The 22,794-nt window shown below is 38.1% G+C and overlaps 1 protein-coding gene across 1 annotated transcript; it reads right to left on the bottom strand.

Annotated features, from left to right (window-relative positions):
- Positions 1 to 1,271: 1,271 nt before the first annotated feature.
- On the bottom strand, positions 1,272 to 3,095 carry LOC133663884 (uncharacterized). The gene is made up of 2 exons (XM_062068607.1): positions 2,871 to 3,095; positions 1,272 to 2,744 (listed from the first exon to the last, which is right to left on the bottom strand). The coding sequence occupies exons 1-2, from the start codon at positions 2,925 to 2,927 to the stop codon at positions 1,803 to 1,805; spliced, it is 999 nt and encodes a 332-aa protein (XP_061924591.1). The 5' UTR covers positions 2,928 to 3,095; the 3' UTR covers positions 1,272 to 1,802.
- Between the last annotated feature and the right edge of the window lie 19,699 nt (positions 3,096 to 22,794).

Raw genomic sequence — 22,794 nt, 5'->3', positions numbered from 1 at the left:
AATCCTGACTGGAAGTTGTTGTGGCAGCCAGTAGAAGCCAAGAAGTGATTTAGTTGTTGGAGGACAACTTTCTCAATTATTTTACTTATGAATGGTAGATTTGAAATTGGTCTGTAGTTGTTGATAACAGAGGCATCTAGGCTCTGCTTTTTTAGAAGAGGTTTAATGACTGCAGTTTTGAAAGCCTTCGGGAAATTGCCCGATTTAATAGAATTATTAACTATTTGCAAGATGTCTGTTGATAGGCAGTCAAAAACATTCTTAAAGAAGTTGGTAGGTAAAACATCAAGGCAGCAGGTGGATGACTTTAGAGCTGTCACCGTTTCCACTAGAGTTTTAGAGTCTATGGCATTAAAGCTTGCCATCATTGCTGTGTTACTTTTGCCTAAATGGGGTGGTGATCCAACTTTTTTACTTGAGATATTGATGGTGCGTCTGATGCCTTCAATTTTATCAGTATAAAAGAATGCAAAGTCATTGCATTTCTGCGTGGAATGGAGTTCGGCTGGTATTTGTGTTGGGGGTTTAGTCAGTCTGTCAACGATTGTGAATAGGGTTTTGGCCTTATTTGTGTTGCTGTTTATGATATTGGAGAAGAATGTTTCTCTAGCACTTTTTAAGACTAAATTGTAGGCCTGGAGGCTCTCTTTATAGATGTCATGGTGAATATGAAGTTTTGTATTCCGCCAGATTCGTTCAGCCTTCCTGCACTCTCTTCTCTGGGCTGTTACAGCAGCAGATTTTCTCCAGGGTGCCTTTTGCTTGCCAGAAATCGTTTTAACTGTAACAGGTGCAATGATATCTATGATATTCACAATTTTGGAATTAAAGTTGCTTACAAGATCATCAGCATGACATGGGTTTAGAGGTGGTAGTGAGGAGATGGCGTTTTTAAAGAGGACATTAGCATGTTCATTTATGTACCGCTTTTTGACATTCTTTGATTCTGTTTGTGTGTCCGGAATTACAGAAATATTAAAGAAAACACAGAAATGATCAGACAATGAAGGATCAATCACAAGAACATCAGAAACATTGAGACCTTTTGTGATAATCAGGTCCAGGGTGTGTCCCTTATAATGTGTAGCCTCTTTCACATGTTGAGACAGTTCAAATGTGTCTAAAATAGTAAAAAGTTATTTTGCGCCCTTGTCATTTAAATCGTCAATATGAAAATTAAAATCACCAGTTATAACCAGGCAGTCAAAGTCAGTGGAGATGTTAGACAATAGTTCAGTAAAATCATCAAAAAAATTTGCAGAATATTTAGGTGGCCTGTAGATAATTAACAAGAGAATTTTGGGAGAGCATTTCAACACAGCACACAGGTATTCAAATGATGTAAACTCACCGAGTGACATCTGTTTCCCCTGAAACATGTTTTTAAATATAGCAGCAACCCCTCCACCTCTTTTCCCCGATCTACATATATCAATGAAGTTATAGTTGGGGGGTGCTGTCTCGATCAGAATGCTTGCACTGTTATTTTGTTCCAGCCATGTTTCAGTTAAAAACATAAAGTCAAGTTTAGAAGTGCTAATAAAATCATTGACTAAAAATGATTTGCTATTCAGAGACCTGACATTGAGCAGACCCATCCTGATGGTGTTATTGACAGGCTTCGATGTTGGCTTTGATTTGGAGATAATAGGAATGAGATTGTTTAGGTTAGCAGGGTGGCTAAGTTTCCCAATGTTTACTCTCTTGGTAGTCACAACAGGGATGTAGAAGGTGCCATGATTTGATGTAGGCAACCTTGGGCCCAGCTGATAATGTGGTCTACTGCTGAACCCTTTTCTGTATCAGAAATATTCAGGACTGCTGTCAGGGCGAGGCGGGGTTTGCCGTAAGGGGGAGGGGGAGTGAGCAGCGTCAGAGCTGGGACGAACTACTGAAGGTGGACGTTGAGGGCGTGTAAGGGGTTGGCGTGAGAAAGGTGAAGTATGGCTGGGGGGTTGTGGAGCACGCCTTCGTGGAGGGGGTGGTGGAGGTGAGCGATGATCTAGGGGGGTAAAAATCTGAGTAGGGTGGGGCGTGAGTGGGGGTAGCTCCCGGAACTCCAAGGGGGAGAAGGGGGGAGAAAGGTCTACTTGAGGGAGGGAGAAAGATGGAGACGTGGATGGCTTGGGGGATGTGGGGGAGGGATCTTCACATGCATTCAGAATGGAGGGAGGGGCGGTAGAGGAGGATATACACCTCTCCTCTTTGCTCTGGTGTATCTCATGGTCGACGTTCTCCTTTTGCAGTGGCGGTCCTCCTTCGACGTTCCTGATAGGCTGTGTTGTGTCTTCCTTCCTCGGTGGCTCCTCTTGTCTCTTGTCCTTGGCAGTGATGATAGATGCAAGATGCAGGAAGTGAAACATGTTGTTCATGAATAGCTTTACTCCCATCTTATTTAGGCAAAGTCCGTCTGCCTTAAAAAGATGCCTGCGGTCCCAGAAAAAGCTAAAATTGTCAATAAAATGCATTGAACGAGCAAGAAGTGCACTTGATAGCCACTCATTCAGCGAGTAAAGTCTACTGAATCTCTCAGCTCCTCTCCTGATTGGGGGTAGAGGACCACTGATAAAAACGTCAGCATTCACAGCGCTGACTGTTTCAAAGAGTTTATTGAAGTGCTCTTTCAGCTCTCTTGATTGTTGTTTTACAATGTCATTAAAACCAATGTGCAGGATGATATTTTTCACATTTGGGTGTGCAGCGACAATTTCCAGGATTCTTTTTTCCATGTCAGATACCATATCCTTCGGAAAGCAGAGTACTTTGGTGTTATTATTGCTTTTCATATCTTTTACAGAAAAGTCCCCCACAATCAGATTTTCAGGAGCTCTCGTTAGCTTTCTCTGTGGTGTAAAGTTAGCAGGTCTTACCCTTCTGCGTGGTGATGGTGGGTTATTCAGGCAATCAGAGGGGGATCCATTGTCCATCAACAGTGGGGCAAACCTGTTCTTTAGTTGGACACTTGCTTGCTGGGGAGGTTTATTGGTAGTTCTCCTCTTCTCAGCTGTCCGCTGCTGTGTCCTACGTGGCAGTGGAGTTGATGACGCAGTATGCCTGGCTGAAGATGGTAGCGCAGGCCAGCCGGTCAGATCAGAGATATCGGGGCGCTGGGTCCTGCCAGATATCCATTCTCCCTTGTCGCAGGGAGGTGGTCTTCTCTTTGGCTTTGCACCAAGTGTGTTCCAGGGAGGATTTTCACTGGTAGATTTATTACCCTCTATAAGGCGTACTTAATATCCTTATTTTTTCTTAAAACTCGACAGTGCGTCTTACAACCGTGTGCGCCTAATTTAAGGAATAAGTTTGATTGAGCTTACCCACCTTGAAGCAATTTGATTTGGTACATGGTATAATGACAAGTGTGACCAGTAGATGGCAGTCAAACATAAGAGATAAGTGTGGGCTGCACCGTTTGATTTGCTTCAACGTAGAAGTATTATTATGATGTGTGTATAAGGTAAGCAATATTATCTGTCGTTTTGTTTCGCAATATTATGTAAAAGCAACTTTTCTTACCTTCTGGTTCCTGCTGATCTGTATTTGGGATCTGCATGAATCCTGAAGAATTGCGTGCGTTCGCCTTAATCGCCGTAATCGATAAGCTTCTTCTTTTCCTCTATCTTCTTGTTATGGGACATTCATCCTCCACTGTTGCCATTTCTAATATAAAGTAGCGTAAAGTTATTACTTACAGTATATCTGTCAGTAAACTCGCCATGAAACTACTAAAACATACCGATATAGTGAGTTTACTTTATTCACCCAATAATTATTAGAGTTCCGGTTGGACGGTTTTTCACAGGACACATTTCCGGTGTTGTTGTTTCCGGATGAGGACATGCTGCTCCGTTATTGATTTAAGTAAAGTCTGAATGTCATTAAAACAGTTAACAATTTCCCTTGTGGAGAAAAATTTCCCTTGTGGATCAATAAAGTTTGTCTAAGTCGAACTTAGCTCCATCTTTTGACACTTCTTCCAATCCCGTCCTTGCACGCTACACTGCTACAACAAAGATGACGGTGAGAAGACGCTGCCGAAGGTGAGCCACGTAAATAAGACCGCTCACAAAACGGCGCATCAAGAAGCGACTGTCAAAGAACCACCATTACATGTTATGTAGACCACAAGGAAGTGTTTTCAATTTATAAAAAAAAATTAAAAAAAATATGACTCCTTTAATGCGCCCTATAATCCGGTGCGCCTTATATATGAAAACATATTTAAAAAATAGACCATTCATCAGCAGTGCGCCTTATAATCAGGTACGCCCTATGGTCCGGAAAATATGGTACATGTTACGGCGCACCCGCATACCGTCATTCCCTCCACTGCAGGAGCAGCAATCTGCAATCAGCGCGCCTGGATCTAATGAGGCTCGACAGTATAAAGACCAACGCAGCCGACGATCCAGTGCCGGAACGTAGTTCTCTGTCTGACAGTAAGCTTCGCATCTCTGGCTCCTCTCCTGTGTTTGATCTCCATATTCCTCTTCTCCTTGTGCTCACTTGTTCCTGTCGTTTCCCTGTTCCCACAGTATCCTCCGTCGCCTTAGAAATTAGCTGTGCGCCTCACTTCCCTGGATCCACCTCTGGACTTGGACTGCCTCCCTTAATCTTCGACTCCCCTCGCTTTAGACACGGACCTCAGGACGCCTCTCCCCAGCCCCACGGAACCCCCGCTTGGATCACTTGCTTGGATCTTCTGCCCAGCCCCTTTGGACTTGTTTGCCTTTCCGACCAACACACACTTACAACAACCTCCTGGTAATATTTCCCTGTTAATTCCTGCACATAGTCTTGCATGCACACACATAGTAGCATACGCACTCTACTCACTCATCAAGCTCAATAAAACCCTGTTGAGCGATACTTCCTGTGTCGCGCCGTCTCCTTCCCCCCTGTCGTAAATAACGGTACCTGCGGCTGAAGCGAGCGTTCAACACAGAGCCTTCTTTTTGTATAGTTTTGTGGGTTTACATAATTCAGCCATGGAACTTTTGTTTTTGTTAGATATTTCCGGTCGGTCTGGTTTTTACGGGACCCATTTCCGATGTTGTGTGTTGTTGCGCTGAGAAGCCAAGTATGTATAGATAGGGCTCGAAAGAAAACAAAGTCGGAATGTCAATAAAACATTTAGCTCCATCTTTTCACACTCCTCCTTTGACTGCTGTCCTCTCACGCGACAATATTTCATTAAAAAAAGTGATATTTTGACGTGAAAATTAATGTTTAAAAACGCGGATTTCTTTGCTTCCGCAGACATTTCACATGCTTGCATATAACCAATTACTCAAGCTTTTTGAAAATGAAATCTTGCCACTGCTTCAACTTTTTAATTTCTCTAATTGATATGTCTTATCCCCCAGAGGTTAGTGTTTTTGGAAAGTAAACTAATAGATTTAAAATTGTAATCCCTCTTACTACTGAGCAATTGAGGAACTGCCCCGTTATTGATTGCCAATCCATCCAAACTCAATTAAGTGCTGGAGACTAATGGGAAAAGGCGGGGAAAGGCAGAGAAAGCCTCTTTGCTTTAAAATAGCTTTCATTTTCACTTCTGCAACAGTGACACTTTTCATACAGACAATATTCATGTGTAACAAAAGTTTTTTTTTGCAAATAATATAAATATTTGTTAAAACTAAAATGTTGTGTTCTAGCTAACCCAAGCAAGTCCACACTTTTAGAGACGGGGGCCGTTTGGGCTAAAAAAAAAATGCCGGGTGTTGCAAAACAACTGCATGTAAGGTAACAATATATATATATATATATATATATATATATATATATATATATATATATATATATATATATATATATATATATATATATACACACGGATATATAGCCTATACATATATTTGTGTACATATATATAAATATTATATTAATATATTATATACATATAACCATTGATCTGTATCATGGGACTTCAATATCAGTCCTGTTTTGTCCCTTTTGGGTCATAAGGGTGGGCCATACTGTACATTTTGGTATCAGTGCAATACCAAGTACTGATATCGATATTTTTTTACTCCAAATGTTCTTAAGATCTTTGAATGATTTTGTGATTTTAATACAACAAAACACAAGTTCCAAGATTTTAAACAAACAATTCAAACTTTATTTATGTGATAAATTCAAGACAATGTAATAATACCAGTAGGACTGCAAAGATTAACCAACTAAATCGAATAATTTGATTTGAAAAAAAACTTTGATTCATATTATGTTGTGTGAATTAATTAACATATTCAAATTAATAAGATCAGGACAACATAGAGTGCCCGGAACTTTAAATATGTGGTCAAGTGCAATTTCAATGTAGACGATGGTTATGGCAAGTCGTAAAATTGTTGTTTATTGCAACTGTATTCCTTAAAATATGCATCGAGGCTAAAAGGTGTGTTTTATCTGATTACTCTCTGATTCCAACAAAAAAATCGATAGATTACTCAATTACTACAATAATCGCTGTCTGCAGCTTTAGATACCAACAACACAACAAAAAACATAAATATTTGTGAAAAAAATACAGTGGTAACTCGAATTGCCAGTTTTTCAAGATATCAGCTGTCTGCCAGTTAATTGTTATGCTTTATGTGGCGTGCAAACATTTGAGTTATGAGCATCCTCGCCACTAGTTGGTGTAGCAAGTGAACCCTGTAAGAGCCGACCAAAGCATGAACTTATAGCTAGCAAGAAACAACCTTTTTTTCCCAACTATGGGAAGGAAGAACATGAGTGTGAAGGACAGTGCAGAGAAGAAGCAGATAATATTCATTGAATTGAGGAAATAAATAATCAAAAAAACATGGCACAGCTTAATATTGCAACAATCTGCACCATACTGTAGCAGAAGAGTTGATAAACCCGGCCAAGGATGTTAAAAAAAACTGTAATAGCTAAACAGCGGACATGTATCCATTAAAATATAGAGAAGCTGCTGATTGTGTGTTTGACAGAGACACAGCTGTATGGCGATACAGTACCTGTAAGTGCTGTACATTATTATTACATCACTTCATAATACTACTGTAGTTGTTTGTAGTACATTCTATTATGTTTTTCATACAATACTTCCCATTTAAAAAATATGGTTTTATTTTTGAAAGGCATGTTACATGTTCAAATTGTTGTGTTTTATGGGAGCCAAGCACAATTTATATTAACTTAAATCGACGATGCTCTTTAGAAATACTCAGGTTTTTTTTAGCTACGTCACATAATTCATTAAACTTGTTTCTCGAGGTACCACTGTACTGTGGAAGATAACTTAAACATATCCCTCTTATCAGGCTGGTATTTGTTATGGTGTTTGTATATAAAAGTAGGGTTGTCCAAAGTTAATGCACTAAATAAAGCATGCGATTTATCACAAAATGTGTCGCATTAGTCATGTATAAACACATAATTATCACACTATTCATTTTGACCGCACAAAAGTGAACTCTTGAGTTGTTTGTGGTTGGCACATTGTTATATGCAATATTATTGCAGGATTTCTCAAAATGTGCACTTTTCTTAATATTTTGTAAATGATGTGCAACATTCTGATGATTACATATCTGTGTCAAAATTGTGGGGTCTTTTTTCAAGTCGATTTAAATTATACAAGTTATTAACTGTGATTATTAGAAATTTAAAAGAGTGATTAATCAGATTTAAAAAAATATATAACTTGACAGCACTAATATGCAGAGGTGGGACAAAGTCATTGTTTTGCAAGTCATAAGTAAGTCTCAAGTCTTTGCCCTCAAGTCCCAAGTCAAGTCCCGAGTCAAGACAGGCAAGTCCCGAGTCAAGTCCAAAGTCAAGACTGGAAAGTCTCAAGTCAAGTCCCAAGTCCTGCATTTTGAGTTTTGAGTCCTTTCAAGTCCTTTTAACCACAGACTAATATTTTTACACAGATTGTGTATGCTTTTAAAACGCTGTATTTATTTATTAAAACAAGTGCATTTGAAATTTCAGGAAAAAAAAAATAGTGTTGACATTGCACTTCATTATAGCACTATTAACCAGTCATTTTAAACATTTAACTCATTCCTTTACAGAATAAACACACTTGAAAAAACAAGTGCAACTGTACTTATATGCACAAAAGTGTTAACATTGTATTTCCATGGCATATTGCATTGTAACTAGTTCCACAGCAGTTTCTATCCTGTTCTTACCTTATCTCATTGATCTCATCTCATACTGCATGTGTGTTTATGTGTGCGTACACATGAAAAACGTAACAAATACATGAACATAACAATGAACAGAGTTGTACTTTTTAGATGTCAGGGCCCTATGCAATATGTACACATATTCTTAATATTGTATACATTTCAACTGACCTTTATTTGACTATGTTTGTCTTTTTGTAGGTGGCTAAAATATGTGGTGCTGCTGACCGCCGTCTAACGTTACGTTACTATGTGTGATACATTGACTAACGTAACGTTATGTATAGGTACCTCATGCAACCCTGCTTAAAAAAAAATCACTTGACAAAAAGTATGAATAAGGTAGCGAACTGCAGTGGACGCAACAGATTGCCTTGTTTGCAATGACGTTATAACCATAAACATCTTGTAAGTAGACGCAGCATTGGCTGCTGTGACGCGAAAAATTTGGCCGCCATCTTGAAGTGGTGATGAGGAGTCGGCGAGCAGCCTAAACTGATAGTTGACAGGTAGAAAACAAAAATGCTAAACTGACAGTTGACAGGTAGCAAACAAATATGCTAAACTGACAGGTGGTGTTCAGCGTTTTCTTGCTCAAATGAACGGACTGTTGAAAATAGGAATCGGGGGATTACTTTTCACAAGTAAGATTTAGCATTAACGTTGTATGTTGGTTGTATGTTGTGAAAATAATATTACCAAAGAGTTAAGAAAGAGCAAAGATCTTCAACATTTGTATGTGATAATCACAAAGAAATCTTCTGGGGGAGGATGACGCCCCTACAGGGGTTTGGTTTACAAACTTTCAGCCCCACCTAAAACAAAATTCACCAGCCGCCACTGATTATGATGCATTCTCATCTTAGGCAAAGTATAAGACAATACTTTCTTAAGAGTATAATTGTAACCAGGAATAAGTCTTCAAGTAACAATATTCAAATACTAACATTATTGGGTAAAACATAATTTGGTTTTATTCTGAATCCAGTGAAACAGATTGGTGGTTTTAGCTGATATAAAGACTTTCAGGTGTTTAAATATGTTTATGTTGAAGTATTTGGCAGACGCTTGTATCCAAAGCGACATACATAAAAAATACATATAAAACAATCACTGTAAACATTGTCATTTAAGGGAAGAATGTAATACAAAATATCAATACAAAGTGTCAAGACAGAATCAACTCTCTGCTGCTGCAGCAACAGAGATACAGTCTATATAGGTCCTTAAGATATATAGATATTTAATGTATTCATACATTATTTATGTAGGATACACGCATGTATATAACCTAATCATATTGTTTCTTCAACTTAAAAATAGCTGACCGTTTTTTTCTCCCTTCTCTGGGATTATATTACCAGTTTTGATCTTGGACGTCTGGTCACTTATAGCATATAAGAATATTCTATTACTGTTAAGCAAACTATGGATAATAAAACACGCCAAAACATGTATCCTTTATCATAGCTCCACGTATGACAAAAAAACGTGTGAAAATCAGTGGTATTCAGTGATGTAAAATGAATTAAATGCGCTGACAGTTCACTGCTCCTGCCAAATGAATTGCACTGAGTGGAGCGGATCACCACTCCAAGATGGCGGCTCCGCGTCTCGTCAGCGCCATTAGGCAGTAGCGCTCCATGCTGCGTCTACTTAGATGTCTATGGTTATAACGTTAGCAGCGAGTTTACAGCCTCACTGATTTAACTACACAGCAAATAAAAGTTAAGTTACCTGGCCAATAAACGTTAGCTTACATTCAAAACTTACCGTTCTTTGTGCAACTTCAAATGTCGAACGAAGTTGGAAGTAGTTGCGTCACCGTTTGTAATCTTTGAACCGCATGTTTTGCATCCTGCAATTCGTTTTTTGTTGACCAAGTCGTAGTTTCTATATCTGAACGAAACTATTTTTGGCATAATTTTTTCTCACTGGCGTGTTGTTTGACAGCTCTTCTTCGTTGGTTGTCCTGCAATTTGATTGGATGAACGCTGTGAGATGGCTGTTGTACTGACAACTCACATGCTGACAGACACACACGTACACAATGAAAGATATGGAGCGCTCCTGAATAACTTTTTAATCTTTGGGTTTTGGGGAAAGCAGCAAGTCTTGTCAAGTCAAAAGGCTCAAGTCCAAGTGAAGTCACAAGTCATTGATGTTACGGTCCAAGTCGAGTTGCAAGTCTCTTTACATTTTGTCAAGTCGAGTCTAAAGTTATCAAATTCATGACTCGAGTCTGACTCGAGTCCAAGTCATGTGACTCGAGTCCACACCTCTGCTAATATGAAGCAGTATATATGATCTTATAAATTAACAACCCACTCCAAAGTAGAAGCATGCAGCCAAAATCATTGTTAACTGATCTGCTGGTCTTTCTGGAGTAAAATGTTTGACTTAAAACAGGTGTATACTGTAGTAATATAGGAGGATGTGTATTGTCAAAAGTTATTAATAATGTTTACATAATTTGTAACCCTCTTATTGTATTTTATTGTATGGGATTTTAGTTCTAGCATAATTTGCTTACACACATGGCATTTTCATCATTATTCTAAGAGCTTGCCAAGTTGGTGATTGCCACACTCCATCTTCAGATTTTTTTCGGATGACGGGACCTGCAGAGTTGATAGATTTCAGCATGAATGGCAAACAACATGACCATTTTACTTCACTCCATGACCAGCAGTGTCCTAAAGGCGGAACTGAACTGTACTGGTAATCGTATTGATGGGAGATGGAGAGATTGCCATCAGTAATATGAACATATGTAACATTTTATGAGTACTTAACATAAATTGCATGTTTATACATCTTTATACCCCTATATTGTTATTAATTTTCTCTACTTACAGTAAAACAGCATCTATCTATATCTTGAAAAAAAACAAAGCAATGACTCGTGTATTGTTTGGAAACAGTTGGTAATGGTTATGTGCAGTAATACTTGTCATGAACTCAACTCACCTCAATGTCTGTTCCTAAATTTGTGTTCCACATCTTGGGTGGATAGAGCAGTTATGATAATACTAAAAACTAAGGTTTTGTTTTCTCTAAACGCATATATTTGTCTAAATATGGCCAAAGACTCGCATTATTGTGGGTTTCCTGCACGTCATGTTGATCACCTAAAAAAAATTATAATCTGTGAGAAAGAATCCCTTTGCCATTTTTAACTATGTTTCTTTTCTTTTTTTTTGAGTCTTTAGCTTGAAGCCTCCCTCTGTCTCGGACACCCTCGTCGTCATTTGACAAGCGTGCGTGTCTGTTTTGCTTACTAATTTTGATGACCCGCCTTATCTTGCCTCTGATTGGCCAGTCCATAATGTTTCGCCCTAACCTTAGCCAATTGTGACTTATCTTATAAACACCAACCAATCATCATGGATTTTCTCAGTTTGTAAGGATGTTGTCATTCATGCAGGTCATTGTATATTCTTTATATATATATTTTTTTTGGGGTGGGGGCTTGATTCACAGTCCATTTTCTTTCTTTGTAGCTTGTAGCTTTGATGTAAACTACCTCGCTACATGGGTCTTAAAGGAGCTAAGCTACCACCAAGCTCCTGGAAAATATATTTAAGCTATTGTATGTAACTTTGCTACATGTAGCTTGTTACTGCCCATCACTGCCAGATAATGACTGCTTTTCTGACCCCACCAGTCGCCAAATAAAGCAAAACTGCACATTTCAGAGTATTTTTTTAAATTTTGGGCAGCCTACAGTACATCCATCCATCCATTTTCTACCGCTTGTCCCTATAGGTGTCGCGGGGGTGGTGGAGCCTATCTCAGCTGCATTCGGGCGGAAAGCGGGGTACACCCTGGACAAGTCACCACCTCATCGCAGGGCCAACACAGATAAACAGACAATATGCCCACTCACAATCACACACTAGGGCCAATCAACCTATCCCCAGTTGCATGTCTTTGGAGGTGGGAGGAAGCCGGAGTACCCGGAGGCAACTCACACAGTCATGAGGAGAACATGCAAACTCCACACAGAAATACCCCGAGCCTGGGGATCGAACCCAGGACCTTCGTATTGTGAGGCACATGCACATGAAAAAGTGCTCACTAACACAGATTTAGACCGATTTGTGAAACATATTTGAGAATAATAGGTATTTTGTGTATATAGTAACAGTTTTAGATTTTTGAGTCCAACTCATGCAAAATGGGCGCAAAAACAAAAGTTTTGTGTTCATATTTTTGTTCAGTATAGTTGCTTGTGTTTCTACTTGTACCTGCATGTGCCGATGCTTCCATGATCTGAAGTGTTCTACACTAACCAACAGCTGAAACACTAATCCCTCTCCAATAGGAGGACAGTTAATCATGGAAGCCATCATGTCATAGTCAAGAAGAGCAAATGGCTCATACTTAGACGTTATTGATCACAATCCGATTTGATATGTAACTGGAAAATCACTAAGATAGCTCAAGCATCCACCAGACCCTATCTCCCAATGCTGAATAATCCTTTAAAAAAATTGGATCACCCCAAAATCTTTATCCCATTTTTGACATGTTCTGAACGTTTCATCAAAATCCTGCTACAATCTTTTTGAGCTACGTTTCCAAGTAAGAAATAAACCAACAAAATCCAGTGAATGCATAACCCCCTGGCGGAAGTAATTAATCGAATAATAATTGAAATTCTCCATCTGTCGCTTCAAAACAGGTTGCACTGTCTTTGTCTCTTTGTGTGGAGACAGGACATTCATATATACCCTATTTTCCGAACCATAGGGCGCACCGGATTATAGGGCGCAATAAAGGGGTCATATTATGATTATTTTCTACATTTAAAACACTTCCTGGTGATCCACATAACATGTAATGGTGGTTCTTTAGTCAAAATGTTGCATAGATTGTTTTACAGATCATATTCAAGTCGCTTTCTGATTATTGTGGGCGGTCTTATTTACGTGGCTCACCATCGACAGCGTCTTCTCCCCGTCATCTTTGTTATAGCGGTGTAGCGTGCAGGGACGGGAGTGGAAGAAGTGTCAAAAGATGGAGCTAACTGTTAACATTCAGACTTTACTTAAATCAATAACTGAGCAGCATCTCCTCATCCGTGGCTCACTAGTGCACAACAACGCCGGAAATATGTCCTGTAAAAAAACGTCCGACCTACACTCTCTAATAACTAAAGTTCTGTGGGTGAATAATGTAAACTCACTACACCGGTAGTTTTTAGCGCTTCCGTAGCGAGATATAAGTTAGAACTTTACTTTACTTTATATTTGAAATGGCAACAGGGGAGTATGAATGCTCCATAACAAGAAGATAGAGAAAAGAAAGAAGCTTATCAACTACGCGGTCGGCATGGACTACAATGGCGGACGTGTGCAATTTTTCAGGACTTATGCAGATCCCAAATAGACATCAGTAGGTACCAGAAGGTAAGAAAAGTTGGTTTTGTATAATATTGCGAAACAAAACGCCAGATAATAGGTACCCTTTTGCGGTCCTTGTACACACACCATAATAATACCGTATGTTGAAGCACAACATGTATGACTACTAGAGCCGTAATGCGCGGACAATCCATCAAGCGGTGCAACTTCATTGCCTACCAAAGTCGTACTAAAGCATTTTGACAGATTTTTGAGCACTTGGTGAAATGTTCTATATTCTCAATGTAACATTTAAAGTTTTGGTGTTGTTTACGGGCGTCATCTTGCAGTCTACACGTATCTCTTATGTGTGACTGTCATCTACTGGTCATAATTACCATTACACCATGGACAAAATAAAACAGCTTTTAGGCACAACCAGAATTATTCTGTACATTAGGAATTATAAGCCGCGCTGTCGATTTTTGAGTAAATCAAAGGATTTTTAGTGCGCCTTAAAGTCAGAAAAATACAGTACTACTGTACTACGGCTTCTTCCCACCCCCGAAGACATGCACCTGGGGATAATCTGATTGGAAACACTAAATTGATCGTAGTGTGCGAATGTGAGTGTGAATGCTGTTTACATATATGTACAGTCATCGTCAAAAGTTTACATACACTTGTAAAGAACAAAATGTCATGGCTTATACAACTCCTTTTTTTGTGATAGAGTGATTGGAACACATACTTGTTGGTCACGAAAACATTCATGAGGTTTGGTTCTTTTATGAATTTGTTGTGGGTCTACTGAAAATGTGACCAAATCTGCTGGGTCAAAAGTATACATACAGCAATGTTAATATTTGGTTGCATGTCCCTTGGCAAATTACACTGCAATAAGGCACTTTTGGTAGCCATCCACAAGCTTTTGGCAAGATTCTGGTTGAATTTTTGACCACTCCTCTTGACAAAATTGGTGCAGTTCAGCTACATTTGTTGGTTTTCTGACATGGACTTGTTTCTTCAGCATTGTCCACACGTTTAAGTCAGGACTTTGGGAAGGCCATTCTAAAACCTTCATTCTAGCCTGTTTTAGCAATTCCTTTACCACTTTTGACGTGTGTTTGGGGTCATTGTCCTGTTGGAACACCCAACTGCGCCCAAGACCCAACCTCCGGGCTGATGATTTTAGGTTGTCCTGAAGAATTCGGAGGTATTTACTCTCTGTAAAGCACCAGTTCCATTGGCAGCAAAACAGGCCCAGAGCATGATACTACCACCACCATGCTTGACGGTAGGTTTGGTGTTCCTGGAATTAAAGGCCTCACCTTTTTTCCTCCAAACATATTGCTAGGTATTGTGACCACAGAACACACACACATGTATATATATATATATATATATATATATATATATATATATATATATATATATATATATATATATATATATATATATATATATATATATATATATATATATATATATTCCAATATATATATACACACAACAATATGTAGAAAAAATATGTTAAAAATAAGGAAAGCTTATTTTTGTGTTTAAGTACTTATTCAACACTGTTGTGACTTATCCACCATGTAGAATGTTTTCTAATCATAAATGTACGCTTAAATATTTTGTATGCACGTACAACATTTAGAACCTTTAGAATATCAGTATGTGGAATTAAATTATGGAATGGATTAAGTAAATAAGTTAAACATTGTACTGATATGATCAAGTTTAAGAGGTTGTTCAAAATAATAGTGCTTACAAAGTACAAAGAAGAAGAATTATGAGAAATACTTTCAACCTTATTGAAAATAAGATATTCTTCATCTCAGTATGTTAATAATGACTGAATTAATTAATTACATATTACAAAACTGTTGTGTATACTAATTCACAGATGTTATTTTATTATATAAAAAGGTCAGTAAATGATTCTATATATTTGTAAACGCTCTGAAGTGGGAAAGGGGTAGGATTAAATAAGCTTTGCTTTTTCCTACTCCTTTTCGGACATGATGTAAAGTGAAATGATATGAAATCGTGTGATGTATTATACTGTAAGTGTGTTCATGTTCGAAATATACTAAAGAAAGAAATAAATATGGCATAAACTAACAGCTGTTTAATCCTCAACTCTTTAATCCTGAACTGCATTTTAATCTTTTAAAACACAATTGAAAGCTTGAGTGACCTATGATGTATATGTTTGTTGTAAATACTGTATGCATTATTGTATTTGACTTGTCTATTCTTGCTGCTGGGATAGTTGTGATGTCTCGAGGGAGGTGACTTTATAAGACCTTTTAGGCGTCACCTTTTCCGAACATGTTTTGCTTTATATTGGATTAATAAAGATGAGGGATTCATCCAAATTAAGACATTCATTTTGACAACAACACTAGCATTTTCCTTGGTCTATGCACACATATGAAATACTATACTGTCGCAAAGAAATGGGTCAGAGGACAAGAGGTACACTGAAAACGGGTTGGGAAAAAAAATGTGGGCCCTCTCAACACTCACCTCCGTAATAACAACAGAGCCGTGATGAAAGTAAAGAGGAGGGGAAAGATTGGCAGGCACAGAGACGAGAGAGTGGAGGTTAAAATGACAGGAAGACAAGAAGGCGGCGGCAAAGATGGACAGAGGAGCTGTGACAGCTGTGATGAAACAAAAGACAGGCGAGATGGAGGTGGAGAAGGATGAATGTGAATATTCCATGGTTATTAAACATATACGTTCCCCATGAAGACCAACAACTTGGATGTTACCAGGCATAGTGGTTTAACAATCCTATTACCCACCATTGTAAGCACACAAGCAATCAAACAAACCAAGTGAACAGTTTCACAGACACAACAATTAAAGTTTATACAGTATAGCAGAGGTTCACAACTGTAGACATGCAAATTATCAGCGAAGAACACAAACATGAATGTCTTACAATATGCAGGAGCCAAGAAATGTCTTTGTAGAAAAAAAAATACACCAAACTATATGAAGCCTAACCTATTTTGGGTGCAAAGAGTAATACAGTAGTACCTCAACTCACAAGCTTATATTAGTCCTGTGATGGAGTTCTTAACTCAAATCAACGTCTCCTATTAAAAATGAATTAAAATCAATCTAATTGGTGTTTGCACCCCAAACACAGGACAATTTTGACATGTAACATATTTTAAAGAGAAACTAACTTCTTGATTAGTAGGGTTGTACGGTATACCGGTATAGTACCGCAATACTTCGGGCGGCGTGGCGAAGTTGGTAGAGTGGCCGTGCCAGCAATCGGAGGGTTGCTGGTTACTGGGGTTCAATCCCCACCTTATACCATCCTAGTCACGTCCGTTGTGTCCTTGGGCAAGACACTTCACCCTTGCTCCTGATGGCTGCTGGTTAGTGCCTTGCATGGCAGCTCCCTCCATCAGTGTGTGAATGTGTGTGTGAATGGGTGAATGTGGAAATACTGTCAAAGCGCTTTGAGTACCTTGAAGGTAGAAAAGTGCTATACAAGTATAACCCATTTATCATTTATTTATTTACTATACCGCCTCTAAAAAGTATGGGTACTCAAATTTGTGGTATCATCCAAAACTAATATAAAGCATCAAACAACAGAAGAATAAGTAATTAGTTCATTTTAACAGAAGTATAGATAGAACATGTTAAAAGAGAAAGTAAGCAGATATTAACAGTAAATGAACAAGTAGATTAATAATTAATTTTCTACCACTTGTCCTTAATAATTTCGACCAAATAATAGAATGGAAAATGACACAATATGTTACTGCATACCAATGTTCCCTCTAATTGTTCATGTGTCTGAGCAAACACGAAAATTCCCTGAGCATTCATTGGACCACATGTGAGCAACATCCCACGTGGCAATACCAGCAGCACACCTGTCTCAAACCAATCTTTTATAATAACACTCAAATGAGAGAAGTCATTTTCATGAGATTATTTTGTAATATTAGTGATTTGGCCCACTTGTAATGAAAATAAAAGAAATCTTGTTTTTCATAAGCTATGGATTAGTATTGTACAATATGTCTGTGTGGGGGTCCTGCTTTGGAAATCATTTGTACCCCTTTCAGAGATCACATTTAGTTCCCCTTAAACATCCTCATGTTGCACAATGAAATGTAAGCATAGGATGAAGTGTGCATTCCTGTAACTTTCTCTAGTAACAGCATTCCATGATTAATATCAATAAATTAACATGAATAATGAATGACAGTAAAATAAGCACACGTATGACTGAGCAGTCATAGTGTAACTTTGTGTGGTGTTTGAGTTGTCCTAATTTTTGTGTGGCCATAAACGCACTAGTGGCTTAGTGGTATGCGTGTTGGTGACAGATGACAAGTTGGTTTTGGCCTGGTTTGTACGGCAGAAATAGACTAATTTTTCGAGATAGGAGTTTTTTACTCATGTTTTTGGTGTGGTTATGGCCGAATATAAACATTTTTGCCCAATAAAGTGATCGATATAATTCCTGTCCTCGAAGCATCTCGATAGACGTTACAATAATTGAATGGTGTTCAATTGAACGGTGTTGACGAACACCGTTAGGGCCGCTTGTTGTCACTGTCACTCAGAGTTGCATTGCAAAATTACACAGAATAAATGTGATTATTTTGTTTAGAATTCAGATGGGTTTGATTTGGTGCGCGGCATATATTTGCTGTGCGCAGAGGACGCTTGAGCAGTGCACAATTGCGCATGCGCGCACCTTAGAGGGAACGTTGCTGCATACGTCAGTAGCTAAATTCGTAACATTTGTTTGTTTACTTACTACTAAGTCGTCTTGTTTGTTCACTATTTTATTTAAGGACAAACTTGCAATAAAAAACATATGTTTAATGTACGGTAATATTTTTTGTTAATAAAAAGCCAATATTGCAATTTTTTTGGTCCCCTTTATTTAGAAAAGTATCGAAAAGTACCGAAAAAGCTCAACATACATTTACAACTACAATAGTTTTATGAAGTAATGATAATAATGCACAGTATTTACCTTGGAGAGTGGACTTCTATGGTAACTCCTTTAAGCTTCTCCATATTTTCATGGATAAATGTCTGTTTAGATAATATTTTAACATCCTTGGCTGACGTCATCGGCTCATTCTATTTCAATATCGCGCAGACTAGTGGTGATGCGCTCTAACTGGTTTGCCAAGTTGGCTAGCTACACGCTCAGTCATGTTTTTGATATATATATATATATATATATATATATATATATATACTGTATACATATATATTTATTCAATGTATATCATCCGTTGCTTCCTTTCAGCACTGTCCTTAACACTCACTCCCTTCCTTACTATGCCTGGAAAAACAAAGTTACGTCCATCTCTAGCTGTACGCTATTGCTTACAAGTAAGACCTGAGTGCCTCATGTATTAAACGTGCGTATGCACAAAAACGAGGTGTATGCAAAGTTGAGATGTATCAAGAGTGAACTGGAAGTGAAAAAGTGCGATTCCTCGAGCCAACTTCATGGCTGGTGTGCACACACTTCTACAGGCTGTGGATACTTTGGCAACACAGAGAGGCGGTCGTTCAGGCTTTGACATTTGATTTCAATAATGTACTTTTGTACATTTAAGTACCTACTCAGTGGCCTAGTGGTTAGAGTGTCCGCCCTGAGATCGGTAGATTGTGAGTTCAAACCCCGGCCGAGTCATACCAAAGACTATAAAAATGGGACCCATTACCTCCCTGCTTGGCACTCAGCATCAAGGGTTGGAATTGGGGTTTAAATCACCAAAAATGATTCCCGGGCGCGGCACCGCTGCTGCCCACTGCTCCCCTCACCTCCCAGGGGGTGAACAAGGGGATGGGTCAAATGCAGAGGACACATTTCACCACACCTAGTGTGTGTGTGACAATCATTGGTACTTTAACTTTAACTACCCCTTTTCATACCAGGGCAATTTTATCCAATTTCCTTGTTCTCTGTAACAGAACAGTGAACAAATAAATAATAAATAAATAATATACCATAGTAAGTAAGCACATATATACGTTACTATAAATAATCTTTGTCTCAATAAAAGAAATTTAAAAAAAGGGGTTGAAGATCCATCCATCCATCCATTTTCTGCCGCTTGTCCCTTTCGGGGTCTTGTTCTGTGTACTTTGTGAACACTTGTAGTTTGAACAGTCTCTTAAACTGAATCATATTGGTGCTTTGTTTGATTTCTTTGGTTAATCCAAATTTAATTCCACATACAAATATGCTAAAGGTTTTAAGTGTTGTACGTGCATACAAATGTTTTAAATTAGATTTCCCTCTAAGGTTATATTTCTTCTGTTTTGTTGAGAAGAATTGTTGTACATTCTTGGGTAACAGGTTATAGTTTGCTTCGTGTATAATTTTAGCTGTTTGCAAATGCACCAACTCGTTGAATTTCAATAATTGTGATTTAATAAATAAAGGGTTTCAATGTTCTCTATATCCAACATTATGTATTATTCTAATTGATCTTTTTTGTAACAACGTTAGTGAATGTAACACACATTTGTACTTGTTTCCCCATATTTCTACACAATAACTCAGATATGGTAACACTAGCGAGCAGTAGAGAATATGAAGTGATTTTTGGTCCAGAACATGTTTTGCTTTGTTTCTTGCTACTTTATGTTGTATATTTTTACATGAGATTTCCAATTCATTTTATCATCATATAAATCATCTATTTTCTTTACCCTTTCAATATCTACTCCGTCTATTTGTATTAGTGTTTGACTTTCTCTTCTACTGTTACCAAATAGCATTCTTTTAGTTTTACTGAGATTCAAAGATAGTCTTTTTTTGTCAAACCATCTTTTTAATTTGTTCATTTCTTCTGTTATTTGTATTATCTTCTGTGTGTTCTCTCCTGAACAAAATGCAATTGTATCATCTGCAAATAATACTAACTCTAAGTCCTTTGTATCTTTACATATGTCATTTATATAGAGATTGAACACTTTTGGTCCGAGTATTGATGCCTGACATTAGCCATTTGCCTGAGACCTGCACCTTCTGTCCAATCAGAATTCACCAGTAGTAGGTAGGCAGTGCTTGTTTTTCGTCTTTTGAGCGAACAAAAGAGGGTTGAGATTGTTAACCTGTGGGCTCCGAGAACTGCACACAGGCTGAAATTAAAAAGAAACGGTCGGACATCGGGAAGAACTTGGTAAAGGAGAAGATGGATGTGCATGGCCAAAACAGGCGAGTGGACCGGAGATAAAGTAGTGCTGCACCCCATTTGAAAACATAGTTGCTACAACTTTAGAGGAGGTGGGCGACTCTGATTACCCCCAATATAGTTAGTGTAACTTACAACTAAATGTGTAAAATTATAGAAAAGTTGAAAAATAAAACAACAGAATGTTGTTTTTTTAAAAAGTATACAAATATTTTCTTAAAAATACAAAGGTGTGAATTTTTATCGTCTTTTTATAAAATAAATTATTCTTTTTAGGGACCCAATTTAGCTAGTGGTGGTATTGTGTAGAATATTTAGATGGAAGGGGCTCAAATGGAAACAGGTGATTGCCAGAGAGATTCGAGTTACTTATAGCATGTTCATATCACTGTGACCTTTGCCCTTTCAGAGGCAATCCACTTTACAAAACCGATGGAATAGCATTGATCAGTGAATTGAGCAGATCATAAAATCCTGCTGATTGGGTCCCAGGGTCGGAGTTCAAGATAAGGGTGTGTAAAGATCTGCCTCCACCGGTGTTCCTTCTGATGTCTCACAGAAAAGACATACAGGGCCAAACAAGAGTTGCAGATGACCCTAGATTAGTCATGGCGGGTCAAACTTTCAACAAGGGGATGTACTGCCTGAAGTGTAAGCACATCTGCTTGTCTTTAAAGTCACTTGCTACAGTACTTTTTTTTTTTTTTTATATATATATCAATGAGTTGCAGTTTTATAGATAAATAGCAAGATCAATTTTAGAAATGTTATCAACAAGTCAGTACAGAACCAAACACTGACAAATAATAAAATAATGTATTTTATTTATTTGTTTTAATTAATCTAATTTTAATCTTGTAAATTGGTACAATGGGGTTCTCCATTTTATTTAGTGCTGGCAAGTGATCAATATTTTATTTTGTAGTGCACTGCAGAATAACAAATTTAACATTATTAAAAGATGCAATTGCACATCTTCCTGTCTCATCTTCAACCAGGATTTGATCACTGCAGTGTGTGCCACAGGGATCGGTCCTTGGACCAATACTGTTTCTCATGTATGTCAAGGATATTACTATGGTTTCCAAACTGTTTAAGTGTATTATATTTGCGGTCGACACAACCCTTTTTTATTCAGGTCCAAATATTGCTGTGTATGCTATAGATGTGATAGAAGTGGTTGAAAAGGATTTGATCAAAATTAAAAGATGGTGTGATCTAAATAGATTATCCTTCAATACTGGTAAATGTAAATTCATATTTTTTTGCAGCGGTAGGAAACGTGTGAATCTTTCATTTAATGTCGAAGGAGTTGAGATTCAACGAACACAAAAAAATCAAGTTTTTGGGTGTTACGATTGATGAACATTTGTCATGGAAATCACATATAAATGATATGTTATAGTGTTGTGTTAAAGTTGTTGCGAACTCGCATGGCTGCTGTATTTGTGACCCCAAGATGCAGGAACCAGGAGAGCGAAGAGCAGGTAAGATGCTTTTAATATCATAAACAGAAAGAAGCAGACGTGCATGTAGGTTCTACAAACATAAACCAATCCTCGAGCACTGAGGAGTGCGCGAGGCTGGCATAAATGGAAGCCTGTTGATTGGCACCAAGTGTGGACCGGCTGCCAATCAACAGCAGGTGAGGAGGAAAAACAATGCTCAGCGGGACAAGCAGGAAATAGAAACAAAATAGGAGCACTGATCGGAAGTAAACACAAAACAAGGAAGCACAAACAGAAATTAAGTGACAGATCGTCACATGAGCGGCTCAAGGATTATGTCAGGAGCTCGCATGGCTGCAATTGTAGTGACCCCAAGATGCAAGAAACAGGCGAACGATGATCAGTGCTCGAGGATTGACTTATGTTTGTGGAACTTACATGCACGACTGCTTCAGTTTCTGTTTAAATACATTAAAATCCTCTTACCTGATCTTCGTTCACCTGGTTCCTGCATCTTAGGGTCACTACAATTGCAGCTATGCGAGCTCCTGACAAAAGTGAAGGAATTCCTAAAGCAAAAAGCACCTAATATTTTGTACAACTCACTGAT

This window comes from Entelurus aequoreus, linkage group LG13 (assembly GCF_033978785.1).
Source record: "Entelurus aequoreus isolate RoL-2023_Sb linkage group LG13, RoL_Eaeq_v1.1, whole genome shotgun sequence".
NCBI lineage: Eukaryota > Metazoa > Chordata > Actinopteri > Syngnathiformes > Syngnathidae > Entelurus > Entelurus aequoreus.
The sequence above is the reverse complement of the archived record's forward strand: the minus strand, read 5'-3'. Positions and strand labels throughout refer to the sequence as shown.